Source organism: Fringilla coelebs (genome assembly GCF_963513975.1).
Source record: "Fringilla coelebs genome assembly, chromosome: 6".
In the NCBI taxonomy this organism is placed as follows: Eukaryota; Metazoa; Chordata; class Aves; order Passeriformes; family Fringillidae; genus Fringilla; species Fringilla coelebs.
This window is the reverse complement of record NC_140034.1, coordinates 27,032,456-27,045,676: the sequence shown is the minus strand read 5'-3', so window position 1 is coordinate 27,045,676 and position 13,221 is coordinate 27,032,456. Positions and strand designations below refer to the sequence as shown.

Below are 13,221 nucleotides of genomic sequence, written 5' to 3'. Positions count from 1 at the left end.
CAATGCGTGCGGTCACTCGGTGCTGATCCCGCGGCCCCGGGTTCCTTACAGACAGCGGCAGGGATCTGCTCTCCGTGCTGCTGCTGCTTCCCAGTGCCGCTGCTCGGCGCGCTCGGCGGGAGGGCGCGGATGGCTTCCCGCAGCTCCGGAGCCGCGGCAGCTCTCGGCGCCACGCTCAGCTCCGCACGCTGCGCGCCGCTCCCGGGGCTGCCGGGCCCCCCAGCGCCAGCCCCGCCGGCGGGCGGAGCGCGGCGCGGCGCGGGGGGCGGGCCGAGGCGCGGCCGCACGGCGCCATCTCAGCGCGCCCGGGGCGGCAGCGGGCATGGGAGGCGCTGCCTGGCGCTGGGCGCTGCGCGCCGCCCGCCTCCTGCCCGGCGCCGGCGGCGGGAGGGCTCCGGCGGCGCGGTGGGGCGGCCCGGGCTGCGCGCCCGCCGCTTGCGCCGCTCCGTCCGCCGGCTCCGCGGTGAGTGAGGCGGGAGCCGCGCCGTGCGCCGCGGCCGCCGGGGCGGGAGGGGAGCGGAACGGGGCGGGCGAGGGCCGGGCTGGGCTGTCCCCGTGCCTGCGGGGCTGCCGTGGGGCGGCAGGCGGGACGGCGTGTCCGTGCGCGGGTGCCCTGACGGACCGTGTCCTGCGGCAGCCTGTTCAGCAACACAGTCCCTGCAGGAGGGGATGCGCTCGCTGCAGACATTGGCGGCGGGGGCCGGTCTGGGGCAGCGCCGGGCCGGCAGAGGAAGATGGACGGGCTCTGCCCGCTTTTTACTCGGACTCGCGTGAGCTCCGTGGGAGCAGTGCGCGGCGCTAGGCGCCCGTGGCGGTACCACTGTGCCAGCCGGGAGCAGGTGGGACGCTGCCTGCCGGGATGCTCGGCTCGGCCGCTCCGGCCGTCCAGCCGTGGGTCCCCGCGTGTGGCTCTGCCGCGGCAGGAGCAGCGGAGCGGGGCGCGCTGCAGCGCCCGCCCATGTGCGGTGCCTGTGGCACGGCTCAGGGCAGCGACAGCCCTCGGGCAGCGCCTGCCCGCACCGCCTGCCCCCAGCGCCTCGGGCTCCTGCTCCTTCGCTCTTGCTGTATTTGGTGTGCCTGAAACACCTGTACAGAAAGGACCGCCAAGTCTGGTCTGTTTCACAAAGCTTCCGACTTTTAAGCGGTGTTTTGATTTGTTCAACGCAATTTTTTTCTTTGACTGTTAAGATCAAGCATATTCAAATATTTGTCAAAAAAATATGTGACTGGTGTTATTTTAAGTTGGCCCAGTCCTTGCCTGCCTGTGAAGCAGACTCCCTTTGGGAGAGCCCCTGTGCAGAATGTTTTTCTAGACAAGTGGTGGAAATTTCTCAGTGTGCGTGTAGTTTCCCTCCTGTCAGCTTTCTCTGTGAGAACTGCGGGTTGGTGCACATGCATTCACTTGCTTTTTGGTTTTGTTAGTCCTCAAGCTCTGGGGATGAGGCTCTGAGGGACAGACGTGCTCGGATCCTGTCACGAGGGCTGCCGAAGCAGAAGCCCATAGAAGGAGTTAAGCAGGTGGTGGTTGTGGCTTCTGGAAAAGGAGGAGTTGGAAAATCAACAACAGCAGGTAAGATTTCTTTTTATTTTTTTTTTAATCATTTCCTTTGCACATTTTCTAGTATTTTGTATGGAATATTTAGGTGCTTGTGTCATTACCCTGTGGTTGGACATAACACTGCCCTTCCTCTCTGACAAGTCCTGTTGCAGCCATTGAGAATATACTTGGATACAGAAATCTTGGCTTTAACTTAGGGGTGAATTAAGCTTTGAAATCATATTTTTGTAATAGTGCAGCACTATCCTGAGGCATCGAGGCATCTTAAGAGGTGATGTAGGCTGAGGTGAAAGGGATCAAATGTTAGTGCAGTGACACTGTTCCTCCTTCCCTGTCTGCTTAGGTGTGCCTCTACAGTGCCTTTCTCTGTAGAAGATACTAATATTTAGAAAGTTTCCAGATCAGGACTCTGTTCAATTTTCTCGACTACTTATGAAGGTGTTTTATAAAGAAAAAGTGAAACAGTACTTACAAACCACGCAAATTGATCAGAGCCTTGTGAAGTACCTTGAACTCTTCTCTCAACTCTACCATATAGGTTTTGAATTAATTGTTCTGTAATTTTTTCTCTACCACCTGTTCCTAGGTGGTAGAATGAGATAGTACATGAATTAGCAGTACTGCAGAAATTGACTTGAACTTAAACAGATGACCGAATGGAAAAATATTTGTTGTGCCAATGTGTGCAAAAAAACATTTGTTGTGCCTTCTTACAATGATTGAGGGAAGCACTTGGTGGATTAGGAATTGGCCGGATGGCTGCACTGGGTCCCCCAGCATAAGAAGGACCTGTGAGGTGAGAGTGTGTCCAACAAGTCCACAAACGATCAGAGGGTTGGAGCACCTCTGCCATGAAGGCAGGCCGAGAGAGTTGGGGTTGTTTAGCCTAGAGAAGGAAGGCTTCAGGGAGACTCTTAAAGAATCTTCCAGTAATTAAAGGCAGCTTACAAAAAGGAAGGAGTGTGACTTTTTACGTGGGCTGATAGGACAAGGGTGAATAGTTCTAAACCAGAAGTGGAGAGATGTATACTAGCTGCTAGGAAGAAATTCTATACTGTGATGGTGGTGAGGCACTGGAACAGATTGCCCAGACAAGGGGGGTGGTTGTCCCATCCCTGGAAGTATTCAAGGCCAGGTTAGATGGATTTTGGACACCTTGTCCACTGGAAGGTGTCCCTGTCCATGGCGGGGGTTTGGAGCTGGGTCATTCTTAGGGTTGCTTCCATCCCAAACCATCCTATGACACTATGACACTGAAAGTAAAGTTCTTGGAAAAGATCTCTGTAAAGTGTTAGAAATGTGTTTCAAGATCTCTTTCTTAGCATCTAGACTGGAAAAGAGTCATCCTTTAATTGAAGGATGTCTGCTGTTCATCTCCATGTGTTGTGAATAACACATGGATGTAGCTCAGTGTATAATTTTGGGGTTTGTATTTCAGCCATGCTTGAAACAGACTATTGTCTAATAATTTCTAGAACAGATTAATATGATATCTGTACTAAAAGTAACTGTTCTTAAAAAGTTTTTTTTTTCTATTTAGCTATTGTCTGTCCTATACATAGGATACACCTACCTGTACAGAGATGTGCAAAACAGTTAAAACTTGTGTTTCTTAACCCTCAAAAGGTATATCATTATAATACATGGACTGGTTGTTGCAGCTTACTAAAAATACCAAATACCTGTTCATCAAGTGACAGTTTACAAAATGGCAGTTTACAAAATTGACAGTTTACCAAATACCTGTTCATCAATTCACAATTTGCAAAATTTGAAAAGCAAATACAGATTATTACTCATGTTTGCAAATAAGTATCTGAATTTAAGTTCTTGTAGCTGGCATCTGTGTGCAATTTCTGCATAAAAAATTTAACACGTGTATAAATAATGCTTACAGCTGGGAGTTCATTCCTGTGCATTTAAAAATAAAAAATCAGGGTTCAACAAGCATTAAATAAGATATTGGAAATGCAAATGAAGCATTTACATGTATCTGTAATGGACAGCCTTTTAAAATTAATATTTTAATTTGTAATATTGCGAAGGAAATGTATATTCTTGTTTACTACAATGAGAATAAATTTCATCGCTCAGATGAATAACTGAATGTCAGATGAGTTGTATAAACAAAAGTATTGCATTGCATCATTACTGAATTATGTACTTAAAATTATGTTCTTACTTGAGATTTGTGGGAGACATGTTTGTTGACCATTCTGCTGATGCATTTTGAGAGCAGGAATTGAAAAGAAGGGTGACCAGTAAGCACCTCTCATTCCTAAAACACCACCAGTAAGCACTTCTCATTCCTAAAGCACCACAGGAGTCAGAAGACCTGTCAATGCTTTTTTTTCTTGTTTTGTTTTTGTTTTCTCCAGTAGAGTTGTGTTTCAGTTGCTCTGGATCTCCATTTCAGGAAAAGAGTGTCTGCATTCTGGTCAAATTTGTCAGGATCATTCCCTGACCTCTTGAATAACTCATCCTGTTTATTGCATATGGCTTTCATGTTGTAGTCTCTGTTGCTTTCAGTGCCTTTTTTGTCTTCTGGAATCACTGTAGTCAATGATTAGAAGAAATTATGTTACTGGAACAATATTTTTGAATGCATTTTTAAATAGTTTGATTAGTTTTTGTTGCTTCTATTTTCTATACCAAAGCTTCTAGGAGGTTTCCCAACATCACTGAAGCTGGTGAGCTATTAAAGATACCATTTGCACATGTTGTTTATGAGAGTTAAGTACTGATGGAAATGTAAAAGCTTTAAACAAACAGACTTTTTATTTGCTTCATCTCTCTTTGTCTGTTTTGGGTTTTTTTTTTTTAGTTACAGATGCTTTCAGGTAGATGTGACTTTGTTTTATGACATAAAAATCCAGTGAAAAGCATGCATTACACCTTCTTCCAGAAAACATCTCTATTCAATATATGACAAGAAATCAAAAAAAAGGATATGATCATCTTTTTGGTCACTTGTTATATCAATGCTTACCTAATTTCTAGTTTTATGAAAGTTCATAACCTTCACCACTGGGGAATGTGGTGGAGATTACTGATGGTAGTAACTTAGTTTTATAGTATGGTGTCCACTTTCAAAAGTGGGTACTTCCAAAAATTTTTTGTAATGTTACTCTTTGGCAAAATACTGAGGCTGTATTATTTTGCAGTGTCCTCTAGAAACTGCAGGTCTTCAAGGTTTTGCAGATTAGTTTGAGTTTGTTTGCTGGTTAACAGACATGGACTGAAATGTAGGTGCTGCTGTCACCTAAACTGCAAATGTTGTAGAGATGCGAGAAGCTGAGAACCAAGAGATGATGTCATTATTAAATGTGTTCTATTTATATTTTCTCTTGTTAGCAGTGATAGCATTCTCAATGTTTAGGAATTAAGTTTTCCTGCACTTAATCTTTTTGTTTTTCCTCCTCTTCTTTCTTACAGTAAATATAGCCCTCGCCCTAGCAGCAAGTGATTCGGTAGGTGAACGTTTAATTATCAGCCTTAATGTGAAATGTGTGTCATAAATAAAATGGTTACTGCTGAGGGCAGTCACATACATTTAATGTAATTAATGTTTTTATTTAGTTAATTTCTAATTTGTTTTTGGTGGGCTTTTGAGTTTCTGTCAGTTTGTTTATGTTTTATCAATACCATGAACAACTTAGTAGATCTCATCCTGCTTCTGTGTTTGGCTCTGTCCTTTCCCTGGTGTGTCACTGAGTTGAACTGCAATTCTGGAAGGATGTATAGATGTCATAGAGAATGCTTCTGCATGTTTGAGACAATAAATAGTTCTGTCACTTCAGGAAACTGACTTGAAAAAAACAGGAGTTCGTGCTGAATAGTGTCCAAAACATTTTTTTTTTTAACAGCTCCACAGATTTACTGTTTCTGGAGAAATTAGGTATAAAAATACTTTATAAACAGCTAAGGCAAAAGACCCCAAAAACTATGTATCTTTCCTAAAGCTTAGAAATACCATTTGTTGAGTGATTTGCCAGCTCCGTATTACTAAAACTGTTGCCTGGACTATAAATAGATGGTAGAAACCATTCAAGAGTAAAAACCACAGGTGTTTATTATGTCCACCTGCTGCTGTAGACTGGGAGTAGTTCCATTGTGCACATTTTTGCCACACAGATAAACTCAGAAGCAAACCCACTTTGCAGTGGGAAGGTTTATGATGCAGGCTTTGTACTCATATAACACTAAATACAAAGTGTACTCAAGTACTTGAATCAGGCACATGTAGCATCTTCTTGTTCTAAAAGACAAGTAAAACAAAAAACAACAGATAGGGGTGAGGGCTACATGCAATCTGCAAGCTTCCTGGAGGAATTTTGTAAAAGATTTAAAAATATTTCCATAAACTCAGTCACATTTAATATGAAGAGTGTTTAAAGCTGTTATATGAGATGTTTACTCTTTGTGATGGCATCTGATCTTCTTATTTCACAGTCTTTAATTCTGTGTTTTAAATAGGCTGTTGGAATAATTGGATCTCAGAGAAAAATCTGTCATCTTGAAAAGCAAAACTGCTTAAATGGTTCCTTCTAATCAACTTTAAAGCATGGCATTTGCTCTAATACTTTTGCAAAAAAAAAAAAAAATCAGCAATGTGATCTGTGTCGTGGGATGGTCGTTGAATAGCTCCATGGAAACCATGTCAACCAGTTGCACATAACTTTCTGTACCAGTTTATGTGCTTTTAAGATGGTGTCTGATGCTTCTCAAACATGCAGTTTTTATGCATTTAAAATAGATTTTGATAAATTATCTCTTAGTAATTCTGACATACACAAGTTTTGGGATTATGCCCTTTATTAGGAGTTCTGATGTTACAATTATGTGGTGGTGTGTGAAGTTGGAGGCCAGCATCTGGTGGATGTTAATCAGTGAAGAGCAGCTGAAATTGATGAAATAGCTGTGAATTGTGTGAACTGGTTAGCAAGCTGTTACTGTGGTGAAATGGTGCATTGATGTAGTTACAAGTTAGAAAGTATGAAATGAAGGTGGATTAAATAAACAACTGTCTTGTTGGTTCATGCGTTAATATATTTTTTTTCTTCTGTGGTTTTTTTTTCCTTAAGATAATTATGGCATGCATCATGTTTATGTTTAACCTTTGGGCTTGAAGTTGTTGGTTTGTTCATTTGTGTACTCGCATTGATTTCAGTTCATTAATTTTGTGAAATAAGATTTTAAAATTAGACTCTCTGTGCCCTTGTTGCAGACTGGAACTGTCCCCTGCTCTGAATTCTAGAAATCATTGCAACTTTCAGTTTTGTAATGGTGAATGAAGTAAATAAGGAGGTTGTTTTTCAGAGTCCATTGGTGCCTCCTGCTGTGTTTTATAGTGAATTCCTTTGTCCTCAGGTATGCAGCAATGGATGCCTTTATTTTACATGTAGTGACTATTGATTGTGCCTCACCTTGCCATGGTTTTTGTTTCCTTCATTGCTATTGTAAATTCGTGTCTTTCAGAAGAAGCAGTAATGACTGTTAGTAGATCAGAGCTTCAGGAGGCCCCTGCAACTTCATTAGCTGCCCTTATGTCTCTTATAAACAAAACACAAATTGGTAGAAACTGATCTTGAACTTGATGTACTGCATAAAGGAGGAAAGAAAGGACTTGTGGAGGGAAATGGGTCACCGTGACTATAAAGGTCTGTGCTTCCTTCATTAGTCTGTGTTACAAGTTCTATCCTTGTCACTGGTGTTCTTTTTCTAAGATAAAACAGGTTACAGACTATTGAGAACAACTGTTTTCTGGTGAGGGAGATTTGTGAAAGATGCTCTCCTCTAAGAGGAGATTGGATTAGAGTAGATTCTTGCTGCTTTCAGTAACAGCTGTGACATCTTGTTGTTTGGTCTATCATAAGTTAGAAGATTACAAGTCAAAGTGTAAAGGATTTTTTGTCTTCTTGATAAAAGAAAACATCCTTCTATCTTTTAAAAATCGACTTTCTGTAGTTAAAAAACTGAACAAAACCCCCACTGCTTCTACTGATATATGTATTTTAATTTTTTTTTTTAACATGGCAGCTTTTTCAGTTATGGTAGTGATGGCCTGAAATACTAAGCCATCAGCAGAGCCTTGGACATTGTCATGGTCACACAGTGTTGTTGGCAGAGCTGGGATTAGAATTTGAGAGTTCAAAGTCTTGCATGCTGGCACTCAGTCTGCTTTGCATATTTTTACCTCATGGTTACAGAGTAAATAATTCAAGACAGAAGTTCATTTAGATGCCTAGATACCATGTCCAAGACAGAGTAGTTTGGTGGATTTTTTTTTGTTTTGTTTTTTTTGGTTGGTTGGTTTTGTTTTTTGATTCAGAGCCAGGGAAGACAAGCAGGGCAGCCTCTTTTGCCTTCCTAGCAATATTAGTTTTTTTGGTTCCCTGGGTTACCTGTTGTAGGTGGATTAGTTAAGAAATATATAAGCTCTTGGGCCTGTACCAAGGCCTATAAATCTATACATCTATAAATCTATAAATATTTTTGTGTTAAGAGATAACTTAAAATTTTACCCTCGTGATCTATTGTTAATTGCTTGCTTAGTTTGACAGCTGATTCTTTTCATTCTTTTGATGTACCAGCAGTCAGTTGTGCTCCCCTAGGAGCACTTGGGAAGAATTTTTGGGTTTTGTGCCAGGACAATTCATATTCAGACTAGAATGACTATTTATGAAAGCTGCCCGGCCAGAGACAATTTATTGTAGTAGAAACAAGTTGAATTAATAGATGGCAGCAATAATAGGGTAGGGATTGCTTGTTTATGAACAGAGTATTTTAGTGAGCAAACACCAGCTGTGCATGACTAAGGATGGCACAAATCCAGTTGGGAGGCTGCATGCTTGTGCTGTCACTATGAGGCAAGCTCCCCAGTCAGATTTCCTTTGGCTCGCCTTTTCCTTCGGGAAGATTTACATTCTCACTATAGGATGAAATGTTTTTTTGTGTTGCGAAGGACAGAGGAGGAAGCAAAACCATATGGACCAAGTTAGCATGTACTCATAAGCGAGTGGCTTCTGCCTGCAGTACTGGGGGCACATGGTGAAAGGCAGCAGTTTTCCGTACTCTGGCGCAGCTCCGGGCGGTTACTGGGTGGTGGCGCAGACCGGGACCAAAACGTGAAATGCGCGAAGGGTGATTTTTCTGCGGGGGAGCGGATTTCCCCGTTTCGCCCAGCCAAGCCCCCCCGGTTCGCTGCGCAGCGCGGGGATGGCGGCGGCGGGCCGGCAGGGGGCGCGCGGGCCGCGGGCGCGGCGGGGCGGGGCGGGCGGGGCGCGCCGTGTCCACCGCCGTGCCCCCCGCTCCCCCGCCGCCGTGCCCCCCGCTCCCCCGCCGCCGTGCCCCCCGCTCCCCCGCCGCCGTGCCCCGCCGCTGCAGCCTGGGCCCGCCGCCGTGCCCCCCGCTCGCCCGCCGCCGTGACCCCGCTCGCTGCAGCCTGGTCCCCGCCGCCGCCGTGCCCGCCGCGCACTGCTCCGCTCTGCTGCGGAGGGAGAAATCCCGCCTGGGTGTCTGACCGGTGTCAGCGCAGGCGGGGAAGAGGTTTAATTCTCATGCCTATATAGTAAGGTACAGCCTAGTGATGGTGTAGGTAGGACCCGGCTCATCGTGTCAACTCACTACTGTGGTAATACAATTAATTTTAATTTCTTCTAACCGTGTATTTAATCACAACCCACACATTTTGAAACTACTCAAAAACCACCCAGGTTACTTATTTTTTAAATTTTTTTAAAATTTTTTTTTAACATTTGGCTTGTGTAATTAAACCATTTCTCCCCAGGCTAATATCTGCTGCATTCATAAATAGCTTTACCATGCATATACATTTCTTGCTGGTAAGGAAGAAATTCCATGTGAGAAAACAAATCTAGAAGAATTTAGACAATAACGGGATCCTTCACTGAGTAAGCGTAGCATGAAGACAAGTTTTGACTTGTTTTGTCCTCTTCCTGTGCAGCTTTTCTAATTGTTTGGGTTTGATTTCTAGGCACCTTTAACTCTGTTGCGTAGAGAATCAGAAGAATTTAATCACTGTAGCTAAGGCCTTCATGCTTGTTTCTTAATGCTGAAAAGTTTCAGTAAAGCTGGAGATGCCAGTTAGAATTGATTTGCTTTATTTGCAATAACATAGCTACTAGATCAATTGAAAAAAAATGAGATAATAAAGCTTTAAACATTTTGCTGTTTTTCAAATAAAAATGAATAAAATTAAAAATATATTTAAAATAGACCTTCTAAAATATATTACTTAAATCAGATAACTATATGCTTAATTTGAAGAAAATTTCCTTTTTTTTGGTCTGTTTTGAAGTTAACTACCTGAAGTTTTTAACTATCCTTAGTCTTCAAGTAACTGAAAGATACCAGAGAGACTGGTGTGAAAGGCGGACCCTTTTTTATAATTATTTGACATGCTGTGAAAGTGGAGAGGCATCTTACAGAGATGTGGTAATGCTGGGGGTTCTGTTTTGGTAATTTTATTTTCCAAATGATTCTATATTGATTTTTTTTTCTTCAGCAGGATGGATAATGTGCAGAAAGGCCAAACAAGGTTGAATTACTGGTATACAATTGTTAAGAACATTGAGTAGGAGCTAGTGCAGCCTGTTGTGGAAAAGAAGTGCTGGAGAATCCTGTGTTTGGCAGAAAATTGAAAACACTTCATATAAAGGAAAAATGCTTTTAAACCAGTACAGACTGAGTGTTTAAAGCAAGTTTGCATTTCTAGGATAGAGTGAAGAAACTACAGTGGTACGTTTTTGGCTTTAATCCAATTTACAGCTAGGCACTTAAATAGCTTGCAGCTGAAAGAGTTAGAGAATTAAGGATTAAAAGATGGCTATTCATTGTGTCAGTATGTCAAATGAGGAATCCATAGCCTATCCTGATTTTGAAGTTCTCTTTTGTCCTATGTGTTGCTGCTTGCACTTTGGGATTAGCTCTAAGTCTATAATGACATTAAAAGGGTAAATTGAGAGTCCTGGTGGTGGATTAAGAGAACCAGCTTTAAAGTTACTGGCATCTTCACTTAGCAAAGCTGGAATTTCTGTCTCTGGAATGGACTGCAGCACTTCTAGTGTAGGAAATTCATCACTGTATAGAACAATAACAGCTCATTAACCTGTGCCTTTATCCCTCCCAGGCTAGACACCAGGGAACACTGGTGGTTGGCAGAGTTGACTTCAAAGTAAAAGATGATCTACTAGTATCCGGTGGGGATACATATACCCTGCCAAGTATGGGAAAAAGTCTCAGAAAATATGAGCAAAAATGAAATTAATGCTGTCAAAGAGTCTTTGGATGTTTAGCAGTAACACTGGCTGTGTTGATTAACAGCTATTTATAGAAGCTCTTTGTGAACTGTTCTTTTTATTAGTCTTTAATTAGGTCTGTTCCTCAATAAAACATTTGGCAACTTGGAAAAAAGTGATATCACTGGATTGTCCGCTGCACACAGAATTGTGTGGAGGGGTCCTTTGTGATATGTGAATGGAACTGGTTGCATTTGGTTCAAAATTTGTTGCTGAAAAATCTAATTGATTTCAATATTCCCTGAAAAACAGAAAAGGGAACCTACATATAGAAAGTGTAGGGAGGGACACAACAGTTCTTAAAGATCTCCTCAAAGAGCCAAGAGGAGGAAAGATATGGATTATTTTTTCATTAGCATTAATTTATGCCACCTGAACAAGGATTTTGTACAGTAACATTTGCCTAAGAGAACAAGCAAAATAGCAATTCAATACTTTCTAATCTTCATAAGGAAAAGGAGGCAAAATTTATTAGTTTTTTACATGACCTCTGTCTGCCAGGACTTTGGCCTTCAACAGCTTCATTTCAGTTCTTTCCCCCAAAAGAATTACAGCTAAGTTTAGAGCTTGAAAATCATTAATTTAGAATACTGCTTTCTTCCAAATCTCAATTACTCACAAGGCAGTGGCCAGGTTCAAGGACTAAGCTGAAATTAAATTACGTAGAGAATCTTGCTGGAGAAGGTAAAGGGAAGGATCTGTTTAGTGAGGTTATCTGTGCCTGTAATTTGTACACTGCACAAAATAAAGCTGTAGAATTCTCATCTCTCAGGGATATCTTCAAGAATATCAAAATATTGATGTAGCATTTGGTTTTCTTGTAAATATAGAATCTGTACCTGGTAACTGTGAAAACTAGTTTTTGATTCTTCACGTAGGTGAGAGAAGTTTCTAAATTAGAATGAAAACTTCACTGTATTTTTAATGGGTTAAGAGCTGCAGTGATTATGTAACTTATAGTACCTCATGAAGAATGTTTGTCAGAAATCTTTAGAAAGGTCTAATGGGCAGATTAAAATTTTGCTGAGAAGATTAATGGTAGTGAAGTAGAAAGAATTACTTAGTCAATGATATAAAAGTAGAAGATGAAGAGTAGTTATAGTTCTTTATTCTGTAAATGTTTTTTATGTTCTTGAGGTCACCAGTGATCAGATGAGACTGTGATAGTACCAGTACTGCAAAAATAGGAAATCCTATCAGTTGTTAGCCTGTACTAGAGACTGTTTACCTACAGTAGGGGAACCTTAAAAGTGTTGATAGGAGGGTAAATGTTTGTGAATTTTTAAGTAGAGCTTTTGCTGACATAGGAGTACTTCTGTATTTTCATGTGCTGACAATATATTTATTTCTGATTTCATGGTCTCTGCCTGATGGCATTTTGATAAGGATCTTATGCTGCATGAAGAAGTCAATGATACTGCATGTGTTTGTATATTTTTTCCAAGTAGCTTCCAGTGACCATGATTAAATCATATGGGTATGGTTACATTGTCACTTGCATCTTTAGTGCTTAAACTGCAGAACTTGCAGTAAGGCAACCAAAACTAAGGTCTTTAGAAAATATTTTCCAAGTGTACTGAACTTGAAGATTGATTCAAACTTTCTTTCACAGTTGGGCAGGTGAAAGGAAAAGGACAAATGTTAACTTGAGAACAGCTGTTTTGAACTTGGTTATTGCTATGCCATCTGGAGAGACGGAATGCTGTTTGTTTAATAGCGCAGGAGAGAATGTTTATAAGGAGAAAATACAGCCATGAGGAAGTGGTGGAGTTGTGCTTTCTGAGTCCTTTTCCTGCCAGAGTGCCAAGGGAGGCTATAGCAGTGGTGTGTGCTGCGCTCTGAAAAACATTTAGGAGCAGGAAGACTTCTAGGTGCTTGGATGTGCTTCAAGTATTGCATTTCTATCTGTGCAATGAGTATTGTTTAAGAATAAAAAGATGCACCATTGGTATGAAAACTATATGTATCTCAAAATAATGTCAGAGGACATAAGAAGAATATTAGCGCTTTTTTCCCTCCTCCTTTTTTTCCTAAATTGCCTTTTTGGTTGTGCTTTTGATTCTCCATAATGTATTCCTTCTGCCCAGATGGTTTTCTTTACCTTGTGTGATGTTATGTTGTTTTCTTAGGATTTGTTTTAATACAATGCTTTGAAAGATGTGCTGTTTTATACAAGGTTAGGTTGTATGGGGGAAAAAACCAATTTATTAAAATGTAATTTAATTTTTAAATTATTGTAACTCATGCAGCTGGATTATATTTCACACAGCATGAGAAGTATCTGGTAATTCTGATTAACAGTTTCATGTGGTAGCATCCAGGTGTGTGCATATTATTTCTTCT

General features: G+C 41.6%; 1 protein-coding gene across 1 annotated transcript in view; it reads left to right on the top strand.

The window, feature by feature from the left end:
- Positions 1-322: 322 nt before the first annotated feature.
- NUBPL (NUBP iron-sulfur cluster assembly factor, mitochondrial) overlaps positions 323-13,221 on the top strand; it is a gene marked incomplete at its 5' end in the record, with an annotated part of 78,336 nt that continues 65,437 nt past the window's right edge. The window contains 3 exons of the mRNA XM_084207620.1: positions 323-463; positions 1,423-1,570; positions 4,994-5,028. Of these exons, the coding sequence (XP_084063746.1) occupies positions 323-463; positions 1,423-1,570; positions 4,994-5,028 (324 nt within the window). The remainder of the gene's footprint in view (positions 464-1,422; positions 1,571-4,993; positions 5,029-13,221) is intronic.